Source organism: Scophthalmus maximus, chromosome 1, assembly GCF_022379125.1.
Source record: "Scophthalmus maximus strain ysfricsl-2021 chromosome 1, ASM2237912v1, whole genome shotgun sequence".
NCBI classification, from domain to species: domain Eukaryota; kingdom Metazoa; phylum Chordata; class Actinopteri; order Pleuronectiformes; family Scophthalmidae; genus Scophthalmus; species Scophthalmus maximus.
Genome location: NC_061515.1, coordinates 15,155,095 through 15,183,088, shown reverse-complemented (window position 1 = coordinate 15,183,088; position 27,994 = coordinate 15,155,095). Strand labels below are relative to the sequence as shown.

Genomic DNA, 27,994 nt, shown 5'->3' with positions numbered 1-27,994 from the left:
CATGTTCATGGGAGAATATATTTATTTCGATTTTTAAAAAAAGAAATCAACAGAAGAATAAGAGACCAGCCTATTGTATGTGGCATATCAGACACATCAGTCTAGTATGAAACCTGCAAAGAAAATGCAGTAAAAAAAAAATGCAATCAATCTGATTAACATATCTGAAAGTAAAAATATCTACATGAATCATAATATTTAATATACATTCTTTTCTTTTTTTAATTCACAGGTTTGCACTTGTGGTGTTTTTTCGATAAAATAAAATAAAATAGTAAAACAACAAAAAAACTCCAGTCTATGGCTTGTTGTTTTTTTTAAGGGTATTCATATTCTACATTGCATTTTACAGTGCCGAGCAGTTTGCATATAGGGTAGAGGCGGTCTATGACACCGACTCGCCCCTTCATCTTCTAAGATACCAGTTAACAGCGAGGACAGTACATCACAGGTTACAAGATTCCTCCTGCAGTCTTTGGTTCATCCTGAAATTAACCATGAATGAAATATGGCCAACTGATGGATGAAATGAGCGTTTCTCACAAGACAGTGGTTGAGGTCGGTCTAACACACACGGAGGCAGCGGTGAAACTATCACGCTTCACGGAATCATGTTAAATCCACTGCAGAACGAGATATGCGATATGTACATTGATATGCTAACTACGAAGTCCAACCTGGAGGTGATTCAAACACATCGTACGACAAGGAAGAAGCAACACAACCAATTAAAACAGAGACAAGAACAAAAATGGTGAGATGCTGGTGTGATGTTGACCTAAAGGTTGAGCCAACTGGCCCATGTTTGCAGCAGCGTTTGCATTTCTTTTGCATTGCACTTCATCACAGCCAACTTGGGCCAAAGAGACTCTGTAGTGAGAGCAGCTTTAAATACAGTAGAGGTATGCTGTACGACACGGAACCAAAAAATACTAGTTTCTACTCACGACGACGCCCTGTGGATTCCTCCCTCACACAGACGCCGCGAAGCATCAAAACACTGATTCAAACGGTACGGAATCAAACATCTCTGCTCACAGTTGCGGGCAGCACATGAGCGTCAGTGGAACAACAACACTGTAACACTGGCAAACTCATCCGTCCAAAAAAAAATAACACCACCACCACGACACAGACTCTGGTCCACCGCCTGATGCATGTTGAGGGTCAAAACACACCAAGTTAATGAATCTGACACTTCTCCAGTTTTTATGGAAAAAAGTCAAAATTCTCAGATTTCAGCTTTTTCTGTTTTTCTTTGCTCCTCTATGACAGTAAACTGAATATCTTTGTTGTGTGGACAAAACAAATAATCATCTTCGGGTTTTGTGAAACAAAATCAACATTTTTCATCATTTTATGACATTTTATGGACCAAACAACCAATCGAGAAAAAAATCGATAATTAGCTAGTTGCAGCCCTAGTTTTCTTTCAGGCATAATTCGTACAAGAAATTCCTGATGACCAATCCAACTGGGGGCCCCTCAAAGGCCGTCGATTTTTCCGCACTGTGAAAGTGCAGAGTGAGCATAAACAGCGGCGGCTAGTAAAACTTCCACCTGGCATATCTGGGAGAATTAGCGTATTACTTTCTTCCTCTTTACAGCCCTGCTTCTCTCCATCAATCTGACTGAAAATATTGCACTCGGACAAGTACTCGGAGCTGACAGTAGTTAGTGCGGCTTAATCCCGTAGCATGACTCTGCTGCGCCGAAAATCCCGCTCATCTACAGGAGGGAGGATTTTTGCACTCAAGAGCTTCGGCTAAATCCTATTCATCACACAGCATCTATCTCAGACCTGGCAACCCCAGCACTGTTACCAGGCGAGGGTAGGACAGTGCCAGCATTGTTGGCGTGATCTATATTTAGTAGGACCCGACAGAGAGACTGACCCTGAGAAGGACATTTTTGTGCACTTCAAAGTGCTTGGGTGGCATCACGCTCAGACGAGCGTCCTCGGGTTATTGAAAACAATGTAAACCCCAAATGTGATGGGGCAGGAAAGAAAAATCTGGACTTCAGCTGGCCAAATATCAGTTGTGTGGTTTTTACACAGCACTCATGCAATCTCTCTTTTTTTGGGGGGGTCCAGTGTCCTCAAGCTTTTCCCTAAGAGCATCTGATCTGTGGAAAATGGTTGTCGGGCAGGAAATCCCCTGGCCTGACAGAAGTGGTACTTTGACACAGTGCATACTGTGTAGAAAAGTGGTGAACAATAACACCTGGCGAGGAACAGGAACAACCTGGGCGGAAAGTCAGTGCAGTGAAGTTTAAAATATGTATTGATAGCTGAGGGCTGAGCCCCTCCTCCCACTCTCTTTTACACCAGTAAGCAACATTTCTTGAAAATTAAAACGTAAAATTCTTGCCTCTCTCTGGCATCTCAGAGCTATGATTGCTGATGAGGCCCCTTAAAGGTTTGTACGGACAAAGATTTCAAGCATTACTTTTTTTTTTTGTCCCGAAAAACAATGCGTCTCAGTGCATCTCCACGAATTCCACCATGGCAATCAATAAATTGTAATATTTGCATTAATAATATCAGCGACAGAAAAAAAGCACCAGGCAGCATCTGCATGGGAGACTATTGCTATGCAATACTCCACATTGACTCCATTCCATCAGTATCAAGGAGGATGGGGCGCCAGTGTAATTGGAAATCCAGGGATGTCAGAGCAGCTGTGGCTACAGATGTAAATATTGAAACACATTCAAAAATGTGGAATAAACACAAAATCAACATATAGCGGAAGATGATTTAGGGATAATACAACAGCAATAGATAAAATATATAAATAATAGAAGTAAAACTACTGCATAGGGTTAATAATATGATAAAAAACTTTAACAGAATCTCATGATATAAGTAAATCACTAGTTTGGGGCCTTTTTTGTTGCATTTTAACCATTTAATTCTATTTGGGAGAGTCAACAGAGTTATTATCCACAAAGTGAGTGGTATCAACTGCCAGACCGCCGTAACGGAGAACACAGTGCGGTGTTATTAAGTTGTGATTCAGACTTGCTCCCTAAAGGACAAGTGGCCATTGTGACAGGAATGACTCTATACAGAAGCATATAGTATGTCGACTGCCGTGGTACCAGGGCCCCAGAAGACAGCCGTGCACCGTGCCCCGGAATTTTCTGCGCTGCTTAAAGCCCGGACCTGCAGCCGAGCAGCAGCTCTGTTAATTATGTGTGCTACAGTACGTGTGGGTGAAAGCTGGTCTTTGATCTAAGTGGCTATTAAATTAGCATTTTATTCTCAAAACACGACTGTGTTTTGTGGGCGTGTTCATGTTTGACTGCCAACTCTTGCGTTGGTGCATGAACAAGAAGCAGAGGAAGTTACATTTCTGTCTTTAAACCTGGACGTTCTCCTACAGACAAATTCCTTCACAAGTTTCTCTCTCCCCCCGTAGGCAGTAGTGCACTGCCTACATCTGACTGACTTTCATTGACTCTTTCTCCCTTCACTCCTCAAGTGAATTGCAGTACTTGTTTTGTTATTTTTTAATCTAATCTCATTTAAGCCCCAACACCACCCGCGTCTGCGTTACTCTGGGCTGCCACAGAAACTAAGCCCTCCCCATCAGACATTTTGACCCCATTGCCGACAGCTTGCTCCCCTTCCTCGTTGGGGCCGACAGAGAGGGAGGCGGCTTCCCCAGAAGAGGCGGACACACCCCTATCGGTCCGTTCCAGCTTCCGGTGCTTGCGAGGCTCTGGGGACGTGTCCTCCAGGGTGAAGACGGCGCGTATTCGCTCCGCGCAGACATTGGCCGCCTCTCGCGTCTCCTTGGAGAGTTGGGACAGGCTGAGGAAGCCGTGGGGGAGGTCGTCCACCACGCACAGGGTGACGGGGCGGTCCAAGCTCCTCAAACGCTTGGCGAACATCACAGAGTCATCCAGCATGGGGTCTAGTGCACAAGCCTGAGGGAGGCAAGGGGCACGAATGGTTAAGACCAAATCAGGATTCACTTCAGAAATGTTAGGAATCTTAATTAAGGGATGAAGAAAAGGAAGTCAAGCTTCCCGGTCTCTTTTGTCCCAGCTTCCTTAACACTCTTGCTGACTCACTCTAGCCACTTTTAAAACGGAACCTCATTTTCATATTATTAACACTCTTTTCAGAAGGAGGCTGAGGCGTCTTCAAACTCATCCATCACTCCCATCACACTCCATCTCACTGACACAACGACGTGTGCACTCTATAGTCCCCAGTATCTTTTCACATCTTGAAGTAGCCTTGCTTTCCCTCTCAGAACCCTTCTTCCCCTCGCTTCTCCTCACCATGAGAAACCTGCTCTGCTCCTGTATCGTATCTGGAAAAGTTTTGGCTTTCTCACTAAGTATCGGCTTTCTCACTAAGTATCGTACATGCATCCAAATGTAGACAGTCAATACAGTGGCTGACAGCTTACTTATTACTCGAGTTGACCAATGTATCATCATATTTTAACCGTACCAACACCCTGCTTGCCCCATTTCCCTACATCTACAGATCAATAATCCCAACTGCTTGTTCTTCTTACCACTATATGTACAGGTGGAAGCCCTTTCAGCATGCTATCAGGGGCCAGGAGAGGTGAGCAAAAGGGATCTTTGACCACCGGGGAGCTCTGCATCTTCATCTCAGATGGCTGTTTTGAACGCAGCGGTTCAAAGCCCCGGGGAAACTCCCTGCCCCGCTCCGATCCCTTGTCCCCAGCAGGTGGTGGTATGGCCACCGAGGACAGGTCACTGCACAGGGAGGGAGTCGCATCTTCCGAGAGGAAGAAATTCACATCTTCTGGCTACACGAAAGAAGAAAAAAGGAATTAGTCAAGTGCAGTTAAACCACACTGAGTGGTCAAGGTAGAACGTAATGTCAAGGAAATAGGAAATAAGGCATTAAATACTTGACAGGCAAACATGGTTATTTATATACACACGCGCAACACTTTGTCCTTGTGAAAATCTAATAACCTTGGCTCAGTGCCTGAGAATCTTGGCTGAACAATCCCCATTTCAAGGAGGAAAAGCATATTTAAAAATCTTGCGTCATTGCGGGTTGCTATTTATTCGAGCCAGCCACTAATCTAGTCTGCCTGTATGAAAATACATGCAAGGATAATCTGCAATTCCCCGCAAGTACCTGTACAACCAAAAACTGCAGGGTAGACAGCGTTGTATCACACGGAGCCAAAATATGTTATGGCTGACAAAATATTTGACCTCTTAAATAAGCTAAAAGTGTATTTTAAATCCTCTTAAGGCACGACGTATGTAAGCAGAGATAACCTGATTCTAGATATGAGGCTGGTGGGAGTTTTCTTCACTGCAGGGGTGCAATAATCATCATCAAATTACAGACCATCAGTTTGATCTCAGGTTAAATCCCAACTAACAACCCAGTCTCCTTTTAAGTTGATACTGCGAACTTTCTTCTAAGATAAGAGCATCAACCGAGAGAACGCTAATCTCACTGTAGACATGCTTAGGCGTGACATACGGTGCGCTCAGAGAGCAGCGGTGCGCTGTGCAGAGTGGAACCGCTGTGAGATCCCAAGTCCTGGCAAGTCTGGCTCTTCACAGATAATTTCCTGGTGGGGAAATCTGCGGTCTCCGAGGGCACAGGGGGGTCGGCGTGAGGGGAAGAGATGGACGCCTCTGAAATGCTCTTCCTCACTGCATCTAAAACGGAGAGTGAGAGAGAGTTAAGTGTCTGAGAGAGAAAGACAACAAGAGAGTTTATTTTAAAAAAAAATGAACATTAACCATCTATATTACAAAGTGAATGAAGGATGGAGAGGTCAGTCTGATGCACTTGGGGCCAATAGCAGCTGGAGGACACAGGAAATTAAATACACGGTGGTACACAATCGCTTTTACTTATTCTAGTGTTTCCACTTATCCCATGTCCTCTGGTTGACAGCCAACAGTTAAAAGCCTTAAAAATGCAAATTGTAATATATCAGGAAGAAGTGCAGAGAAGTGGGTGGAGGAAATTCAAATATTGCTGTCATGGTGATATCACCCCCCCCCCCCCCCCCCCCCCCCCCCCCCCCGAGCCTTCAGAACACAGCTGTAAGAGTCGTCATGGCTGGCCTCCTCAAAAAGAGCTACCAATCTCCCATCCCTTTAATAATGAACCATCTCGGCACACTGATGGCCTTTTAATAATGTACACCCACCGATGACATTCTCATTAGTTTGGGACTTGCAGCTGAGGCGGTGTCACCGAGCAAAGCGGACACCGGGGAAATTACAATTTGGAGCCAGATTTAAGGTGCCGACAATTAACAATTACTGTCAAAAGCCCCGCTGCTCCGAGCAGGTGAATTGATATGAATGGGACTACAGGCGTGTGATGCAACACGGTGGGATAAAGTGATTTCCATCCATTTCAATGACCTTCTCCATTGGGGGTGTACAATTTTGGAGGAATGAGAGTTGTTGTGATTGTATCACTGAAATAAATTGGCTTAATGAAGACACGTGGGCAGTACACACAAAGCCACACTGAGATCTGAGCTGCAGCAAGATATCAAGAAATATCGTAGGAATCTGAAGGAGAGGGGAGGGGATGTGGTGTTATTGGGTGACCTTGGGGAATGAATGCACAAGACTGATGATGTGTTAAACCACACACACACACACACACACACGCACGCACACGCACACGCACACACAGAAGGTGGTATACCAGTGGCTCCTGGTGGCGCCTCTGCAGCTGTGCTGGGGGAAGCCGAGGCTCGGTTGTTATCCAGCAGAGAGTGGATCCAGTTGGAGGCTCCCTGTCGGAAATCTCGCAGCAACAGCGCCGTGTCTCTCCTCACCAGGCTCAGCGTGCTCGCCTTCTCCACCTGCATCTCGGTCTGTGGCTCAGTGCCTGGAGGAGGAAACGCGAGGGATGAGTCGCGGGGAATGATAGATGTGAAATCGAGACGCAAGGTCTTTCTGTGTATCTTTGAATTACCGTGAATGAATCACAATAGAGAAGAACGCGGGAAAGCAATTATGGGAGAGGTATAATAGCAGAGTAAAGAAACACAGAGGGAGTGGCTTCAATTCTGCAACCCAGCAATTTGCATTATTTGTACCAATACAGAGAAATGACAAGTGAATGGAAAGTGATTGCCGTTTCAGTTTGGTTATTGAAAGGAGACACAGGACAGACAATGTGTCTGTCACAATCTGGCATAGTTTGAGCATATTGCTGCAGTTCTCCTCACTTCTCTTTTTGTGAGAAAGTTATTTATGAGAAAGTTTATCCTGCCTATTGCATTCAGCAACCACGGCAACAAGAAACACAAACAATATCATAATGTGTACAATTGTTATTGTTAGGGAGGGTTTTCAAGACACGACTATACTTGCTTTCTGCCGGAGCATTTTTAAGGTGTAGAATATTGTACTGGAAGCTTGTTTCATATATATATAGATATATATATATAGATAGATAGATATGAATTGGTTTATGATTAATACAACAATTTATTTCTGTCCAAAAACTAAACAATTAATTTACCGTTTTAGTCATTTATCAAGTAAAATTATGAAAACAAATTAGCTTGTCACCAGCTCTATGATGCTAAACATTTCTTGCTTTTCAAAACATTATGAATTGAGATTTGGAACTTTGTATTTTAGCGGTTGGTCAGAAATCTGAAGACATACTAACTATTAATGCTACAAAATAGTCGCCATTATTATTATCATATCATTATTATTAGAACGATTATTATTAACAAGCCTACAACTAGTATAAACAATCTTTCTAAGAGCATGTGTAATGTGGGGCAGCAGACAGCAGAGACATGCAGAAGTGATGGAAAATTGAGGAAAATGCTTCGAAACTTCATTCTCAACTTCATCAGAAAAAAAAGAACACACACACACACACACACCTGCGTAGGCACTGAGACACCTGGAGAGTACACTGAGCGGCAGCAGGGGATCTATAAGTGTTAGCAGACGGGAGGGGGATGCGTAGGCAGTCAGCAGGGTAGCCGGGTAGGCTGCCACGATGCCATCTGGCATTCGCACACCAAAGGCAGCAGCTCGCATCGATGTCGTCAGACACAAATTGCCTCCCGCACTGTCCCCAGCCAGACATATTTTCTCTCCAGTCCATCCTGGGGAGACAAAAATGGGATGCTGAGTAAAGAGGGTGAGAGAAAGACTGGAGCAGAGAATTTCAAGAGGAAAGAAAATTTAAAAAATTGAGCACAAAATAAATGAGGAACCCACTGAGGTGCAAAAAGAATCTGACAAATATCGAGCGACTGTGTCTCTTCTCTCCACTGTAAAACAGCTGAATATGTGGCTGCTGTCTCACTCACCGCCTCATGGCCACGATCTTGTCATCTTGTACTACAACACTAACATATTGCTCTACAATCACTGTTAATTTGACACAGTGTGCTTCAGCGGTCGGATGTACCCGAAACCGTCCAGATGTCTTTTGTTTGCAAATTGTGTGAGACTGCAGAGCAACATGTACAGTGCAAGACATCGTGCTGAAGCATGATTACTCTCAAAGTGATGAATGAATCGGGGAATTGGAAAGTGGAGCAGGTTCATTTTTACCCCCACTCTTGTGTCTGCTGATTAAATTTAATAAACAGCTTAATTTTCTTTGAATGTGCCTAAGGCAGGGGTATTCAATTCAAATTCAAAGTCCACTTAGCTAAAACGTTTTCACACGGAGGTTCAAGGATTCCATCTCCCACTCCAGTAATAAATACATGTAATGGTAAAATGCATAATGGAGAGCATGCGAATATTAAGTGCTTCACTTTCAAACAATGGAATAAAAAGTGTAGTTTGGGGTTTTTCTTTTTTGTTAACTAAATTTCACATTTTTACATTGGGTGTGTATCTCACTGACTTGAGTTGCAATGATTGATCGAGTGATATCACCAGATGACTTACATTGTATGTGGTCTGTGAGTGTTTGGTGTTGCCGAACAGGTGCCGTCAAATCATAGAAATAGACACGGTTAAAATAAAAATATACTCTGTCAACATTTAATAATTCTCAATTATTTGTTGGTCCAAGTCTGGATATGAATGTGTCTGGGTCCAGATTCCAAACCGCATTCCTCCTATTAGTGACCTTGGACCTGATGTACTGTACATACAATTTCTTCTGCATATACATTCCCCCGTGACTATAAAAAGTAAAAGGTACGTGCACCAGAGAGATAGAAGCCATGTATAAACAATGCTGTGGCATGTGTTGGTACCTAGTAGGTGGTGGTTTCTCAGAGCCCAGCAGTAGGCATAGAAACACTCCTCCAATGCCCTCGGGAAGGGGGCCTCGGGGGCCAGGGAGTAGTCCACTGACAAGATGGGGACACCAAGGTCCTGGGACCAGCTCTTCAGATAGGGCTGCACAAGACACAAGACAATGATATGGAGGGGTGAATTTATGAATTGAAAACACTCAAGTTTCACAGTGAATATATGTTGTTACATTTATGAGAAACAAAAGCAGCCACAGAGGAAGGCAGCTGGGGGAGAGAGAGGTGGGTGGAGAGAGACGCGTGGCGGTGAACACTGAGAAGCAAAGATAAGAAGTTAAACGTGTCCCTCTGATGTCATCTGTCTGCTTTCTGGTTTACAGTCTAGACAAAGGGAGAATCACAGCTGCCCTCACAGTCACCTTCACTTCATCTCTCGTCGTGTGGCTATAACAGAGGCGCCTAAATGTTCTAGAAAAAGAAAAGGGGATGGTGTGGATCTACAGGGATAATCACCGAAAACCAAGTATACACATCCAGAATACTGAGTGTTTTTCTTCTTATTTTTTTTTTGTTGTTGTAGCCAGGTTACATTTTTACTATTCCTATGCTAACCTGAGGAAAGTACAGTGACCTTGAAATGTGAGAAAGCCATCAAAACTTGTCAAGACCAAAATATTCCTTCCGTTCCAAACTTTCAGTCTTTCCTCCTCGGTCTCTCCCAACACCTTTTTGACTGGTTTTGACAAGGCTGACAGCTCTCCATTCAAAACCCCAGGAATAGCACAGCTCATGTTTGTATGTCGCCTCACCGAACCACTGAATACTTATAAATAAATAAATAAAACAACCACAAAGTAGCAGCTCCAGCAGTCAGCTGTGCTGTCTTAAAGCACTACCTATCAAAATAAATCTTGCTGACAGGCGAGTCAGATCAAGCACTGTTAATACGGTCAGGCAGCGTGGGTTTGTACGACTCAGCAAGGGGAGTGAGTGTGTGCATGTGTGTGAGCGACAGCCATTGTTGCAAAGTCTTAAATGAGTGTCAACATGTACGCGAGTCCATGGGCAGGTCTGTCAGTCAAGACAGTTTATCATCAGTCTACATAAAAAGAGAAAAGCACTCTTCTCATACGCACACATTCTTTTTACAAAGAAAAACACACAATTAAAAGGGTTGTGGATCTGTTCTCTGAGCAGGAATTAATGGGGGCCGGAGTTCCACTCTCTCTCTCAAGACCGACAGAGCAGTTAATCTGCGAGCTTATACCTCCTCTGCCCAAACACTGTGTGTGTGTGTGTGTGTGTGTGTGTGTGTGTGTGTGTGTGTGTGTGTGTGTGTGTGTGTGTGTGTGTGTGTGTGTTAGTGTGTGTGTGTGTGTGTGTGTGTGTGCTTGCGTGTGTTTGTGTGTGCTCTGTGCCCACGTTGCGAAATTCAGAGATGCCAGGACATAAATTCCTGTGATCTCAGTATCACATAAAGGAAGGGATACAGAAGCAGAAAAATATGTAAGTACAGGGGACAACACTGGCCTCTGCCCTCTGAGAAACTCTTTTTCTGTTCTCTCCTCCTCGGTCTTGCCTGAGGGATTAAGTCAGCGGAAGGCACCCAGTTAAATTAGAAGTTAGGAAAAGTACATGTCGCCCAAATAAGACAGGAAGGAGATGTGGGAAAAGGAGCGAACAAAAGGGATTTTGTGAGATGTTAAAAAAAGAGCGAGAGGGAGCATGTAACAAAATAGGAGAGTCTGGCAGAAGAATGGAGAAGGACAGTCTGACAAGTTTTGCATTAGTGCCCAGGGTAATCTTTCTCTGTAGGGTTGTACAAGTCGCTGTTAATTCAACATGACAGCCCTGCTCGCCCCCTTCTCGGATTGCTCCCTCTCATCCTCCGGTTGCTATGCAGCTGCAGATCAAGGATGTCCATGTCCTTGGTGATTTCACAGATGCATGTCTGGCAGTAGCTATAAGTAGCCGGGTGCTACGTAAAGATCGCACTTAGCCACGGACGACCACGTCAGCGTATAGGACAATCGTTGGGGCCACAAACCTGCTTACTTAAAAACCTGTTTAAGTAAGCTTTCAGATGAACTAGGTAGGTTGATCGCTTCCTAAGGCTACAACCATACTGACTAGTTTTAAAACAGCATTTTAAAACTAAAACGTACTCCGTTCACAGAAGAATTTCAGCTCCATAACACGTGACAATTCACGTACACTGGGCATGCACGTACCAGTGTTAACAGGAAGCAGATTGTCTACTCTGCAGCTGGTTACTTAGTTACAGAAAATACAACAAATGAGAATCAACAATGGTGAAAACTAAGAGGCAGGGATTTCTTCTCTAGGACTGAAGACAAGGGGGAACTAAGGGTTGACTTAACCGTTGGCAGTCGAGTCATGACTGAAAAGAACCAATCAGGAAGCGAATGTGGGCAACTGCGTCACTGTTTCCATTTTCAAATGTCTCTGCTTTTGCCTGTCCACATTACAATGCAGGAGTTAGTTAATGTAGTCATGTGGATGTAGCCTAAGGCTGCCATTTTTTGTCCCATTACTGATGTATACTTACAATAAAACTGGTTTACAAAACAACATTTTCTATACGCAGCTTACAAAGCAATGACAAGTAAGATCAGAACCAATTTAAGGCATGAAGACAGAGTGTGTGTGTGTGTGTGTGTGTGTATCATTTTTTCCATCACAGTGATCTAGACATTAAACCAAGGATATTGTCTTCTCCTATAAAATAGAAAAAGATGAGGTGTGGCAATGAAGTATATGATGGGGAGCAACAATTTATGTGAGAGCGAAGAGCCAAGGCATGGAAGGATGGAAATTCATTTTTCAGGGATTAATTACAAAATAATTATCTTAAGGGCTTATTAGTTACCACACTATTGACAGAGGAGGAGAGTCAAACCGGTAACCCCCCCTAATCCTCCACTGTCAACCAGTGTCAGCCTCCTCATCACTTTAATTAGCTGGTGTTTCAATTAAAATTCGTCTGAGATAACGCAGCCAGAAATCGGAAGTACCGATGGGATGACGTGGGGAACTGGATGACTGCTGCGGAGATACTGACTTAAATTTTACACCTTAATGGCGAAAGTGCACTGATGTTGCTTGCGAGGTTTCCCATGATAAATTATACTACTACTTCCTGCATTTTGACCAAATATTCCATTTTAAATATCACAAATAGGTGAAATACTGTCATACACAGCTGTGAGTCAAACTACTCCATATACAAAAATGTGACCGGTCTTTTCATAGTCAGTTTTCTTGCAAAATAAAACTAATTACACTGATTTTCTGGCCGGATCACGGGAAACTGAATGAAAATGAGCTAGATCCAGTTGGAGAGAACCATCTCACCTCATGGGACTTGGAGGTCTGGGCCACAAAGCCTCCCCCGTGGAAGTGGAGCAGCAGGCAGGGAGAAGAGGGGAGGCGCTTGGCTTTCAACCCCAGTGACAGAGAGATGGCGCCCCCCTCAGAGCGGGAGAGAGATAGTAGAGTTTCACTGTCCTGAGACAAGAGTGAGACAGAAATAGGATTATTTCAGATGGCTTAATATACAAACAATCAGGAACAGTTTTTTGGATCTTAAAAAAACCCAACATCACATGATGACAGATTGTCATACTCCTATTAACTGCATGCAAATAAAGCCTTTTTTATTTTTAATTTTAGTGTATTTTATTGACAGTTTTGGCAACAGGGCTCCTTTAAGAGAGGGATTAAATGGCTGTTGTGCAGCAGCTTGCTGCCAGCCCATCCTGCGCCTACATGAAGGCACACTAATTCCCATTCATTAACGGACACAAGGAGGCAGGGAAGCTGTTGCTGAGAGGGAGGGCTTCTGCTGATGCAGGCATGTATGTTGCAACATTCAAAAGCACACTGTTGTTTTGTTGGAGCAAGATCAATGTCTGAAAGTGTTTGCTGAAAGCATGTCTGGTTAAGTGCCAGTCTACAAAGGAAGGAGGAGAACGAGCTCCGATGGCGAGCGGGAGTCTCTCGAGAGACTCCGGGTGGGAGTATAAAACTTGAGAGCGATACCTATGAACGTGAAATGGGGGAGAGGGAGATAATGAAGGGGATTAAATCCATGGGGATGTTGTTAAAGCTGTCGATTACTTGAACAGCTCGGAGAAATACCAGACATGCAAAATACTGTTAAATAACATTAAGAATGTGTACCAGTGGAATATACAATGTGGTTTACAAGGACCCTGTTGAAGAAAACTGTCACAAACTAGGTCACACATCTGATACTTAACACTGGCTACAAGGAAGTAGTGCGAGACACGTTAGCAGCAAATACATGAGTTTTGCATAACATTTTGAGATGATGAAACTTTTTTTTTCCATGACATTTTTCACTATGACACTGTCAAGTACCTGTCCTTCACGCAGGTCATAAGAGATGAGCCTCATCAGAACCGGAGCAGCACCGATGTGTGCTGACGGTGGAGCAATAGTTACAAATGCTCTGTGGTCGGCCGCCAAGGGAAGGTCAAAGGACACGGCGGGCACAGAAAGAGCCCGGTTCACCTTAACCTGAGTGGACGTCATACTGGCAAGACTCTGGTGGGAGATAGATAATGGGAAAAAAGGGAGAAAAATTGAAAGATGGAGATAGAGAGAGAAAGACACAAAGAGGCAGAGAGAGTACAAGTTACGGAGCGAGTCAGGTCACTGGAGAGAAAGAGAAACCGGATGAATAAATCATGAACCCCATTGAATAAATTGAATTTCACTCTATTATTACTAACATCCTGCAGGCCAAAATGCATAATGATAGAAAGGTACTTTCTACCTGAGGAAAGTAAAATGTCCCCGATGCAGTTATAAAATTCAAAACACGGCAGAGCACTTATCCATGCACGTGGGATAGCAATGACAACATAGGTATATTACAGATGTTTTAGGAGCGCGTGAGTGTGCGTGTGCGCGTGCGCGTGACAAAAAAACACAGTGAACTTACAGACGGGACCTCAGTCTCCGTAATGTTCCAGAAGGTCTTCCAAAAGTGAACGTCCAGGTTCTGGGTGATGCGTTCAAATTCTGCCCCTCTCAACTCTGGGTCAATGGCGTACTTGCCTGAGGTAAAGAGAGAGCTGGCTGCAACACCTGGGAAGGGGAGGAAAGACGACAAAATGAGGAAAGTATATAATCCATAGGAGACACCAGAGACACGGTAAGGGCGAGTAAAGAAAAGGGAGTAGAGTTCAAAGAAAAGAGCAATGTGATTGAGGAGGTAGTGAAGATGGCAATGAAATGGCAGGAAGGAGGGCAGGAACGATGGGAAATTTAGAGTTGCAGTGACTGGATACTGGCACATAAAACAACACTTTGAAACAAACTCACTGAGAGAAGGAAGGTGAAAGGGTGGAGGAAAGAAAGATGGTCAAGAGAGGAAACGTTGCTAAAACACAGCAAACCAGAGAGATGTGGTTACAATTGAGAACAGTCAAAGTCAATAGTGTGAATGAGCTTTTGTGTCCTCACAGCAGGTTTCTGGTCTACTGTTAGAGTCATGTTTAACCAGAGGCACTTCATGGTGTTTAAATGAATCGTACCCTAATTTTAATGTGAGAAGTCAGCGATGGGAACTGTGGAATCTGAATTTTGAAGTATCTCGGGCTTCAATCTGTTAACTACAATAGAGATACAAGACAGCTAATGCAGCTTACGCTTTAGTGAGCATACTTATTTAGGAGAAAGGGGGATGTGGGATAAAAGCTTCCTCACATAGCCTCTCAGTTGACTACAGAGGACTATGATGAAGGGGCAGTGGGTTCCAGGACACTCACCATACGGTGCAATACCTCCCGCCTCCACTATGATGCAGCAGAGAGCACAAAAAGAACCATGAGAGATGAACGACTGCTTTTTGAATGTTAAATATTTACATGTGTGTGTCTGTGTATGTGGTGCAAATGTGTGTCTGATTGCAAAATATGTTCTTCTATCTAGAGCAGGAGTCTCTGCCTTTGTACATAACTTGTGTGTGTGTGTTCAAAACATTTTGAAATACAGAAGACCAGCTAGCCTTCAAGATTCTCGAGGATGAAAGAGAATCTACAATCCAAACACACAACATCAAAAAGGTACAAAGTCGGGGGCCAAGGGGCAATGTAAGAGAGGCGCGGGGATGGATGAGCACGATGTAGGAATGACAACGAGGTGGCCGGATGATGAGAGGGTGAAGCCACAGACAAGATTATGCTGACCTATTCCTGACTGATGGCGCTTGTAGTTTTCTCCAAAGGCCACAAGGCCGATAGCGATGGTCTGGAGACAGGGCCGGATGGATGGAGTAAACTGAAGGGATGGATGGACAAAAACATGTCAGACTTTCAATTCTAATCCACTATCCATGTTCAGTTTTAAAAAACACAATAAAACACTTGTAGACTACAATAAAAATGTAAATAATTCAACCAGGAAAAAAAGGTCGAACACTGACAAAAGAGATATCAGAATATCAGATAAGACATTATAAATTGATGCAGGCAGTAGAGAGGTTTCAGTCTTTTTTCCCCCTGTAGGCTGATTTTGACCTCTGTCTGCTGAGGGTTCAGCCTGATGAAAGAAGAACAGAGGCCATGGTTGTAAAGAGAAGCATGTCCTCCACCCACCTCCTTTCCTCACATCATTTTAATTCCAGGTTTAGGTCTTCTGTAGCTCTCTATTCTCTTCCTGGCTTTTACATGATATACGTTTTAACACTGCTGATCCCTGTTCAGGGTCACACATTCTAAAACATCACACGAGAAATGTGTAAGCACCTTGCATACATTTTTTTCTCTCTCTCTAACAGGTCTGTTCTTTTACAAAACAAATCAATACTTTTAGATTCACAGATTAGAGGAGACTTTTATGTGGAATCTTTATTCTGTACTTATCAAGTCCTAATATAATAACATATGTAAAGAAATATAATATCTATTGAGCTTGAGGTGGCTTTTCATGCATCATAGTGAGATGTTTCATTGTAGGCAATTAACATCCCTCCGACCCCTCACCCACAGTCACTTCCTACATTTGCGTTACACAAAATCCTTCTTTTGGACCATCAAGCATGAGATGGTAATACCTCTAACCTCTCCCCTCTAGTTTCCCCATCTATCCCACCACCTGTCGCCGGCTCACGCGGTGCTCGTCTCACCTGAAAGCCCAGGCAGCGGCCATAGAAGCAGCCCTTGTGCATGGAGGAGTATTCGCGGACAAAGCTCTCGCTGAGGCCACTTTCATCCTGGAAGAACAGGTCGCCATAGCTGTTGTCATGCAGCATGCGCTGTGCCAAGTAGAGCAGGGCACGCAGCTGACACAGAGCGTTGCAGTATGCCTCCATCTCCCCTGCGTTGTGCGCTACGCGGAAGAAGATGCTGCGGCGATTGGCAAAAATGTAGCGTCCCTTGTGGATGATGTGCAGCAGGCAGCAACGCACCACCTAGGAAAGTATGGAATGATTCAATAAGATTCATAGGAAAGTTGGTCAGGTTTCATTTGAATAAATAAATAAAATCATGTTCTTCAACTGTGCAATCATTAAAGATGGATGTTGTCTGGGTCGGCTTACATTATAATTAAGATTAGTGTGGTATGCTTGAAGGGGGGGAGAAAAAAACCCATTTGCGATGGCATGCCTGTGAGCGAGCATGTGAAAAGCTTGCTGCCTTGTTCGGGTGTTACGGATTACACCGAGTAGCACTGAGGGTGAGAAGGATTAAAAATGTGGAAATCGAGAGGCTGGAAAACAGAGTAGGATTAATTTGCTGCCCTGCTGGACTCATTCAGTTGTGGTGGGCTCCAGTTACGGATGGTCATGATGTTTGGTCAATAAGTGCAGAAGATGAAGTACAGTAGGTACAGTTGCGGAGGATATTCTGCAGCTGGAGGAATTTATCTGACCAGATTCGCAACACAAAATCAATCTGTAAAACAAATGGACTGACCTTGAAACGGAGCGATATCAATGCAAAGAGGTGCTGGCGGGTAGTTTCTCACAGTGTGCGGAGAGAGTATTGATATGAATGTATTGCGGGATGGGGGCTTATTATTCTCATAGCTGCACACATCATGACAAACACACAAACACACACCTCAAACATCCCACAGCCTACCTTGACCAGTGAACGATAGCCGTTAGCAGGTATGTGTGGATCAAAGTCAAAGTGATGATAAACTAAAGCGAAGCCAGAGATGACCGGCTCCAGGCCGCGGGCATGCTCCTGGATCAGGTTCATCGACTCCAGCAGCCGCCGCGCCGCGTCACCCTGCGACCCCTTGGCTCCGCGTGAGAAGAACGTGGCATTTTCTTCGCAGACGCTGTACAGGGCCGCAAACACCGCCTTGGTGTCCATCACTGGGAGCAATGAGACAGCAGATAAGGACAGAGGGTGAAACAGAGAAAGTGATTAGCTTTGAGGGCATGAGAATGCATTTACATAATACGTTCATTAATGCAACTTATGTATTCCAGGAGACAAACACTTTTCACCAGAGAAAATTATATCTGACACTGAGGCCTCCCCTGCGAATCTTCTGATCACACCACCCTTCTAACACCAAGGGTATGCATTTGTAAAATCAAAGGCACGGTATCATGCTGCAGTGGTTCAAACTGGATTGTCAAGTGGTATCTGGTTCGGCAAACAACAAAAGGAGCACCCTCATCCCTATTCAGCATCACACTCATAACTGTAATCGGCATGTACATAATGTAGCAAGAGGGATATCAATGGATATAGCCAACACAATTGTTCTCTCAATTCTATTAACTAATCCCCCATAGCCTGGCATATGAAAGCTCACTGAGTGAAACGTGTTAAGCAAGCCTTGAAATTAAATGATGTAAATCCGAGCTAAGAAGCACACATCCACAGAGATCGAGGCAGACGAGGAGGAGGCAGCCGTGCCCTTTGCTCGCGTCATGCTGCTGGGAACAAACACCGATTAGTCTTCCACTGACAAAAACACATAACCGCACTCGCATACGAGTCCCAAGGGAGGTATTCATCTGACAGCACACGGCTGAATGTGTTCATCAAGTGTGCCCGTATCTCCGGCCCCAACACAGCATGAGCACAGATCCAGCGGCATGTCTCCGTAGGATTCCTACTTTTGGACTGATCTCACCGTCGGTGGCACCTGCGACTTCATTTTCCACAACACCTGACTCTAGGGGACTAGCTGGTACTGTACTTACTGTACAGGGGGACTGGCACGGTGAGAAGAGAGAACAAAATAAAAAGGGAAGAGGGAAGGAAAAAAAAATCCTTTTTTTATTTTAATGATGGTGCACATTTGGTCTTTACGGAGAGAAAACAGATTATGTTCGTATAGGCTTCGCGACATGGCCAAATGTGTAATTATGATAAGAACTTTCATATCAGTCAATACGCAATAAGTGTTGAATCCTTATTTTCTATTTAAGCCGGGTTAAGACTTTTTTGCTTCTAGGTGAAAGTTGAAGAGCCCAGACAGTTAACTGTGGGATTTAGCTCTTCTCTTCAGAAATTTACAAACCACTTGCTGAACAGTGAAAAATGTCACAGATCTGAGGAACAACATTAAAAACCACTATGAGTTAAAACTCTCATATGCATTACATCAATATATAAATTTAACTTTTTGCAATATTGCTATAATTATTTTATATTGTTTAAATCGCACAACCCTAAAGGATCAGCTGAAAGACTCTGCTGCTACATAATGAACAGCAAAATGACATCAGCCGTTGACACCATCCTCTAACTTTTGTTATTAAAACTTTAACTCAGGCTACAGAAACAGAAAGGCAATATGGGAAGAAGGGAAAAAAGGATAAACAGCACGGCAATTATACTACAGATCCCAAAAGTGACATATTGGCATGTGGAACATGCAGTGCGAATGAAAAGATACTACCAAAGTGAAACATTGTTTTGAGGGTCAAAGAAATAATGGAGCCCTAATCGCACAATTATTCTGTTATTGCCTGCCATTCAGGAAGAGTAATAGGAGAAGCAATTTCAGTTTGCCGGGAGGAATCACAACCCCCGACGTCTGAGAGGAGACATCCATCAGCCGGACGACTTTTCTCATCTCATCTTCTCATTTTTCTGTCTTGTTATTCCCTCTCACCCCACTTCTGTCCTCAGGCACAGTTTCCCGTGAGGCTCATTTGTCTCAATTAAACATTTAGATCAATCACGTCACAATATTTCTTTCCAAAATATTAGAGAATTGGCCAAACTGCATACTGTCCATCCTAGCATTTAGCACTGCTCCTGCCTTATGCCAAAAAATAAATAAATAAATAAATTGGATTTTGAACAATCCAGTGAGACATGATGCCTGGATACTTTCTCCTCTTGTTACTGGTACACATGCCTAATCTGAGGACACCCAACGAGCCCATCAGTGTCCATTAATTTAGGTCTCTGTGTTCATTTCTGTCACAAGCAAAATTGTTATGAATATGTCCACACATGTACAAAAAAAAAAACGGGCATTCCTTGGCCCAAGAGAGACAGACTGAAGCAAATCGGTGGAGCTTAAGGAGCAGACAAGATGAATCAGCATGACATAGTGTGGTAGGGCTGCCACCGTCTAATTTATTGAGCCAAAATGTTTTCACACTTTCGGATGCATCTTTTCATCACAATATCAAGTTCTATCCAAATCCTGTAAAAGTTCACGAAGCAGCTCAGGGCCAAATTTCACATCAGTTCAACCATGTGAAAAGAGTTCTCTATCCCATATAAGCACGTCCCATGACTTTCGTGGAAAAATGCTGGACTTAAACAGAATTTACATTGTGCTCTTCAAATCATGTTGAGGTAATAATCTAAATGTAGCTTCTCTCCCAATGCTGCCTAGTTCATGGGAAAACAGTAGGAGTCTTTTCCTCTATGGTTTCACTCTGTGTGATCCGTCTTAGAGAAGCTTCCAAACCGAACAATCAAGCTGGATAGGATTATGGATCTAGTGTTAATCATTGTTTTGGGGGTTGGATGTTAGCGGGAACAGGGTCTTAAGAAATGCGGAGGTGTGGCCGGGGAGGAGTATCCATCCATACATAAGCAAACAATAATCATACACATTCAGCACACAGATCAATGAAGAAAGCAAACAAAAGCAGTACTCAAAACAATCCAAAAGTTGATGACATCACACACATTAAAATTCTGTGATTGTTGCTGCAGCTCAGTATTTGGCAAAGAGCCGAGGACGACAAGTTTCTGATGGCGATTTCACACCTGAAAGTTTGAACCAAGGTTCATGTCTATGTTGTCTGCATTTGATCCGGTAATTTTTGGTTTGTCATCGCAATTTAGGGAGAAGAGATCTATATGACATAAGAATGTCCTGTTGTTATCATCTACAAGGGCTGCATCTACCTGTACTTTTTATTGATTGTCATGTCTGACATTAGCGAGCGTGCAGTCGTCTTTTCGTTTGAATGGAGAAAATGAATAAACTAGTAAATAAACTAGTAAATTTCTTTGCATCTGTCATATCATTATGGACTTACTACCAGCATCAGCAGCTTCAGACACAAAACTGAAAAAATAGTTCAAATGCGCCAAATTAACGTCATCGCCGTTCTAACATTATATCAGAGGCGAAGACTTCTACAAGCAATCCTACAAATTGAACCATGGTTGTGTTTGCTGCGGACCGAGACCACCTCTTTTGGTCAGACTAACCGTGGTCCAAGGTACCTTTCACCTGTTTTGGTTCAGCCTAAACAGACACATACAAAGGTCCGGATCACACCAGGTAGGTGTGAAAGCGCCCTTAAGTTAATGTGAAACAACTCAACTCATCAGCCTAAAACTGGTAACGCCAAAAGACAAGCACACAGAAAATCTATAAATACACATTCATCTGTCTGCGTAAACACAATCACAGCAGTGTGGCCTGAGGGACCACGGTGGGTCGGTCAAGTGATCGCCCTAACGCCAGGGTGCAGGACAAGCTATAGCAGTCAAATCAGCTTGGGCGCACAGCCAGAATTAAAATTGTGTTGCTTAATTAGAGCAGAGGGTACAACTCTCTCGGCTGGGCGAGCCAATAGGAATTATGTTGACAGAGTGAGCTCGGCGTAGATTCTATGAACTCCAGGATCAGAGTAAGCTGGTCTGAAACTTGCTTCATGATAATGAAGTGAAAGCATTTATACCCCTTTCCAACTGCAGAAAGTTTATCATATGCAAATATGATGCAAATGATTATAGTTCTGTGAATTGGTAGCATCTCATCAAGAGGTCCTCAGAGTTCAAACACACCATGGCCCAGCGAGGACTTCACCTTTGTTTGACGCAAGATAAAACAGAGCAGCCTCAAACTGAAAAAAAACACTGAAGCTGCCACTACATTTAAAGAATGGAGTCACTAGTAGAAGAATATGACTCACCTAATCTTATCACCTCCGTCTTTTGCACATTGGCAAGTTCATATCCGCACCCCAGGCATATTACATGCAGATAGTGCGACTGCGTTAAGGGTCACGGTTTCAGTGGGAATGGTTATTTTTGCATTTCATTTTCACGGAAAGAAATATGAAACTGATCTCTAAAGGCATGTTGTGTCATAATTTGTCAAAGAAAAGTGCAGCTCCCACTATTGCATTTGGCCATATTGCAATTTCAAAAATATTATAGCTTATTTTCTTTTTTTCTCTTGTTTTAAACCAGCAGTATACGTTGTATAGCTTATTGTACTCTTATGCACAACCCAAACGAGTTTAGTCCATATCCTATCCTGCCTTGCAGGAACAAGTGGTCACCGTGATCCCACTGCAACCATTAATGCACTCGGTCGCCCCACATTAAAGATGGAGGAGAGCAGGCATTAATAAGTCATGTACAACAACCAACACCAGCGACATCACACACGATGGCTCCTACGGGGCCCACAAGCGCTGTGAATAAAGTATTTGTGTCAAACTACCTTCAGGTCGCTTCTGGCACAGCATGCGATTGATGGTATGGACAAACTACAGAGAGGCTGGAGGAGGAAAAAGAAGAAAAAAAGTGTTTACCGGCAGCTTCTGAGGTCAAGGCTCTGTCGTTGTCTGTCTCCTCTCTTCCACGAAAACAACGAGAGCATGTAGAAAAAGAGACAGAATGAGAGAAAGGGTGGGAGGGAGGGATGACAGAAGTAACGTCTTCCAATTGCTTTCGTCTGTCGCCCGGTGTAGTTCTCCCCGTCAGACTCGGTATAGCAGCCTGTCACAACCGATTCTACTCAGTGGCAGTGCGTTGTCCTCTTTCTTTCCTCTCCCACATCCCTCCCACTCCTCTTTTAAACGCGTTGTGTGACTATCAACAACCCCGGCCGGCTTGACTTTCTCCCTGCGACCGTGGGCTATTTTGCTATTGGCTGTTCGGCTTGCAACTCCCTGTGACTTTCACCCCAATTGGCAGATCCCGACAGACACTGGCACAGACATAAACATGAAATTATGAGATGACAACAATATTTCTATTCTAGCTTCTTCATTTCACTGCGTCAATCCATATCTAGTAGTCTAAAGTATCACATAAAAATGTAAAATTAATAAATATCAATCAATCTAAAAAGTTTATAAAATTATTATTTTGGCTTTAAGATTAAAAAACAATTGAAAAGGAAACAGGAAGTATAGTCCTCACACAGCTTAGACCAACAAATGTTTGCAAAATGCACTAAAGAATTAGAAGAAATAAAGACAACAGGATGTTATTCAACGTATCAATTGATCACTATGATTACATAAATCCATCGGACATTGACATTGTTTAGGTGCAAGTCTTGCACCTGTAACTGAAGCTGTTTTCAGACATGAACTCCGCAGTATGTCCAGACACAATTCTGCCGACATAGTCCGGAGTTCATGTCTGAAAACAGCTTCAGTTACAGGATTAGTTTGCCGTTGAGGTAACATAACGTTCACAACAGCAGGATAATCTCCGGAGCGCTCTGTGGCGTCTGGGTAGAGCAGCAGGAGGCCTGGATAACTACGCTGCAGTGAGCAGTGTTTTTTGTTTACAGTCATCTTCAACACACCCACCCGCTCGCTGTGAATTCTCCGGAGATTCTCCTGCTTTATTCTCACATGGGCTCACTCAGACATTCTCCGGAGATTGTACTAGGGGAGCTGGCAGGAGAAGCTCCACAGAATGCCCAGAGCAACATCTGCGAAACCTTCGCGTTTTCACATACGGCCCCCTCTGGTCCGGAGAAGTTCAGGACCATGTCCGGACTTGAGTGCATGTCTGAAAGCGGGTTGAGTTGTGCCCATGTTCAATTTGTTCATGTCAAAATGTACTGACGCAGTGCCTCCTTTTGGTTGTTTATACAGCAGAAATGTGCTGCGTGTGCCAACTCTTGAGAAATACCGGTGTTTGTTTGGCAATTACTGCAGAACGTGAACAAGACATGCACACCCAAAATAGAGGGAAAATGACATTGGTTTAGACTTGTTGGCTGACATCACGGAGGGCGCCATTACTCAAGGAACAGAGTCATGAACTCTCACCCACTCACAAAAAAACTGTACGTTTCAGAGACATGCCCGAGAACACTGAGACACTCTGAGTCACCGACACCACTTATTGTTTTCAAGAGGTTTAGGCTATCCCACTTGTTGCTTCTTTTTTTTATATATTCATTTATAGCCCAGAACACATCACAACGGGAGAGACACTGGTGTAAATTACAAAACTCATTTATTGCTGTTAGGCATTCTGGCTCTCTGTCACATGGCCGTGGCTAGAATTCCAATCAATTCAGTTCATCTTAATAACAACACCTCTGCCTTTCCCAGAACAAAGGCCTATCAGCTGCAACATAAAAACCTGAACATTTCAGGCCGTGACAAAATTTCTATGATTAAAATATATAAATGACAAGACAGCCTTGGTGGATGTAAGTTTTTGTTTTCTCATTTTTAACCAAAGCAGCTGACGCTTTAGCCTCCTGGTAGGTTCACAGCTAATCGGTAATCCAAAAGTAATGCACTGAACCTGTAGCGTCATTTGTAAAGCTCCTGTACTTCCTAACACTTTCCACTGTATGGTGAATTAGGTAATACAGATTCAGATTCACCATTTTATCTTTCCTGCTATAGTGTCACTTCTGTACATACAGGCTGTTGGGCTCAGAGGCTCGTTCAGAGAGCGACTAGTGATGCTTCGGTGCTCTACTGAACGACTCAGAAGGTCTTTTGTTCCAGCAGCGATCAGATTTTTTTCAATGAACATTTTTAGATGTGGGATCCATGGCACCTTTCAGCTGTTCGCCTTGTCCCAAAATGGCTTTTTATTATGTTATTTATTTGTCTGTGGGTGAATTTGTTTTTGTATTACAAATACAATGTCGGTATTGTTTGTTGTCTATATCGCTTGGTTTGGTGGCAAATGAGTTTCCCCACTCAGGATTAATAAAGCTTTCTAATCTAATCTAATCTAAAGACTCTGGAAAAAAACTAAGTAGTAGAAGTATGAGCCGGGCCAGTCCTTTCCACTCAGAACACTTAACAACTTAGATGAGCACCTGTAATGGTCCAGCGTAATATGGGGTAGCAGACTTGTTATTACTATTAAGTCAGTACATGATTAATTGTGCTTATCTCGTCTTTGTCATTTCCAAGCCAAGGCTCTCTTGATTTATTCTATATCAAGCCCAGACACAACCATACTGGGGAAATGTGTCAGGGTAGATGTTAGTCTAAACATATTAAAACACACTGGTCCCTCCTTGAAGCAGAATGCACCATCACAACACAATATCCTACATAACTATCTGTCATATGCAGTGTTTCCCCTACCATTGAATAGGGAGGGCGCCCCTGCTCCCCCTGAAAAGTCAAATTGATTGAATGTTTTATTTTTGGGGATTTTACATATAATGTCAAGCAGAAGTCATTTCAGGTCACTTTCCTTATACACCTTATTCCTCATTCCTGTATGAAAGATTGCGGATGAAACTTAACGTGCTTTGTGATCCCTAACCCTGATGAGCCCTAACCCTAACCCCCCCAAACCAGTAAACTTAGTGGAAACACTACATATGCTTAGACCAGACAGTGTTGAAAGGTCAAATTCCACCAACCTTTTGCCTGTTTTTCTCCTCGAAGATATGGTTATTTGGTCTGTGTTTTTTTACTTTGCCAGACATCTGATACTCTTCAAATGCCATGTCCATAGGAAGCACGCGTTAAAAATAGCAAATTGTGAGCAGTGCACAAGTAAAAGGAAGTGGCAACAGCGGGGGCTCGAGTCTGTCGCGCTTAGGAAGCTTTGACCCTTCTCCCAGTCCGAGGCAACACAGGGCCAAACATTACACACATGGCAAATCTGAACAACAGGAAACTACCAACAATGAGCCTCCGCTCTGGCTTCACATAGGACACATGAGCCTTTAGTTTTATGATGCCCCACGTTGAATGAAAAGGAACATTTGAACTCTTGGTTATCAGATTGGACGACAACAGAGCATGTTAGAAACTTCACATGACCAATAGGATTACATGGCATATATGCTGATCTCATTATACAGGCCTGAGGCAATTATAAACACACCATTCACAAATAGGAGGCTGAAAATATTCTGATTAGTGTAGCAAATGTTGTCAAGAGACCTAACAAAGCAAAGGGAAGCCTTTTGACAGCGGCGCTGCTTTGGGAGTGGTTGGATTGTTCCAGATTACAGTGTGGCAGTGGCCTAGTTAACGGGAGAATGGAGTTTGTTTACCTATCCTGCAGGCAGCATCCTGTTGGGTCCGATACCTTCTTATATAATTCACTGGAACACTTTAAAGTGCAATATTCATGTCGTATCTATATCTATTTTTAGGCTTGTATTTTTTTAATATAGTTCTCTTATTTTCTGCTATCCACTTTGGTCCCATTAACACCCAAATTCCCCCGCTGTGGGACGAATAAAGAAATGTCTGTTTTCATCTTTCACAAGCTGCCCATTCATCATAAAAAATTATGCCAGCGTGCTCCGCTAAATGGCAGCGTCATCAATGACCCCATCAATTGGCTAATCGAACATGCCTTCCGCCCCAAAAAAGAAAACTACAAACACATTCATTCACATTTTTTATCTATAAAATGTGTGATTCCTTTCCCCGAAATCAATTTTCGTTCATCGCTCCAAAAGAAGCAGTTGTGCCGTACTGCCACTGGCAAGCACCGTTTTTTTTTTAGAGTGGCAAAGAAGAAGAAGTGATTTACAGTAGCGTGGCGTTGGCCGGAGCTGGAGGAAACTTTAGCAATTTGACGATATTTCACACTGGAAAGTCGCACAAAGCAAAGCAGCGACATGTATCGTATTGTTGTTTCATACGGTTACTGTGAAAGGTACAGAGACTAAAGGTATTTGATTTAATTCCTATATTTATTCATTCATTTGTGTGTGTGGGGGGGTTCAGTTATGACTGTCAAACTACAGATAATACAAGAAGTTCTATTTCATTCTTGCATTCATTCTCTGTATGGGTCGGTTTTCTCCGAAGGGTTTCACCCGAGAAAGGTCGAGCAACAATGATAGTAATCACCACGTCCATACAGGGTTAGTAGCAAACAGCTGGTATCAGACTCGTACTTGGTATCGGGCGACACGCAAAGTCAAGGTATCGCAATCGGTATCGGGGAGGGGGACACGGTAAAGGATCATCTCTGATTGTGTGGACACTCATCGTCATCATTCCCTGTAGCCTCCTACCCTTAACCATCACAACTACATGACTCGTCCTAACCCTGATCCTCAACCAAATTTGAACCCTCAAACCAAGTCTTAACACTCAAATGGCCCGTTGGAGCTGTGAGGACCAGTCAAAGTGTCCTCACGTTGTTAAAATGCCCCCTCACATCTGTAGAAAGACAAGTCAACACACACACACACACACACACACACACACACTCATATGCAGCACTAGGAGGTTAAGCTAGCCCCCCCACGCCTGAAGTACCTGTTCAGGTGGGCGCCGTCAGTGTCCGCGGCTGAGACTTGAGGGCACGGGGCATGGTGGAGAGTCAACATAAATCACAACGCGTGAACGAACACACACACACACACACACACACACACACACACACGTGTAGTTTTAAGAATCTACCAAGGCGACGACTAGGACATTACTACGCTACGACACTGCTACAACTAACGGTAACACAGAGGCTGCGGCTGGCGGATGCTCGTTTCTGCCGCAGGGGGGAGGAGGAGGTTGAAGAGGGGCATTTCTCTCGGCGGCGGTCTCTTCTCGGTACTGGATCGTTTTCTACTGTCGTTCAACAGTCATATGACTCAGGCGGCTGACACACACACACACACACACACACACACACACACAGCGGCTTAAGTTCTCGTACTCGTTTGTTTCGACTGCAGAGGCCAGCTAACGTCGCTGCTAACTGACGCTATTCGTGTACAGGCGGGGGTTAGGGGGGCGGGGGTTAGCAGCATCAAAAGGGAGACGTTATTAAAGAGTAAGGCGACCGGGGGGTAGCTGCGGGAGAAAGGAACTCACCCACTGGCGTCTCTTTGAGTTTGGACGAGCGTCGGCCGTTCACACCTTTCTCCAGTCTGCCGCCCCCGCCGCCCTTCCTGCCCGACGCCATCTTCACCCGCACCGCAAAACAAACGCACACACCGCCTCTCCAGATTCTCTCATACATACCTGCCTGGGAGCGTTCAGGCCCCGCCCACAGCGGTGACGCAGACATTCCTTGCCTGCGTCACCGAATGGTAAGCCAATCACAACCCCT

At 43.8% G+C, this 27,994-nt stretch overlaps 1 protein-coding gene across 4 annotated transcripts; it reads right to left on the bottom strand.

Moving 5' to 3' along the window:
* Positions 1–4: 4 nt before the first annotated feature.
* Positions 5–27,915, bottom strand: lipeb (lipase, hormone-sensitive b). 4 transcript variants are annotated; one of them, XM_035629602.2, is made up of 14 exons: positions 27,757–27,913; positions 27,199–27,541; positions 17,372–17,613; positions 16,414–16,698; positions 15,476–15,566; positions 14,227–14,372; positions 13,641–13,826; positions 12,612–12,764; positions 9,237–9,381; positions 7,896–8,123; positions 6,692–6,877; positions 5,498–5,679; positions 4,539–4,799; positions 5–3,936 (listed from the first exon to the last, which is right to left on the bottom strand). In XM_035629602.2, exons 3-14 carry the CDS (start codon positions 17,609–17,611, stop codon positions 3,532–3,534), a joined length of 2,508 nt encoding a protein of 835 aa, XP_035485495.1. In that variant the 5' UTR covers positions 17,612–17,613; positions 27,199–27,541; positions 27,757–27,913; the 3' UTR covers positions 5–3,531. The 4 variants fall into 4 exon arrangements, with proteins under 4 accessions (XP_035485495.1, XP_035485494.1, XP_035485493.1 ...); XM_035629601.2 differs by lacking the exon at positions 27,199–27,541 and adding an exon at positions 22,279–22,322; XM_035629600.2 differs by lacking the exon at positions 27,199–27,541 and adding an exon at positions 22,188–22,244.
* Positions 27,916–27,994: the final 79 nt, after the last annotated feature.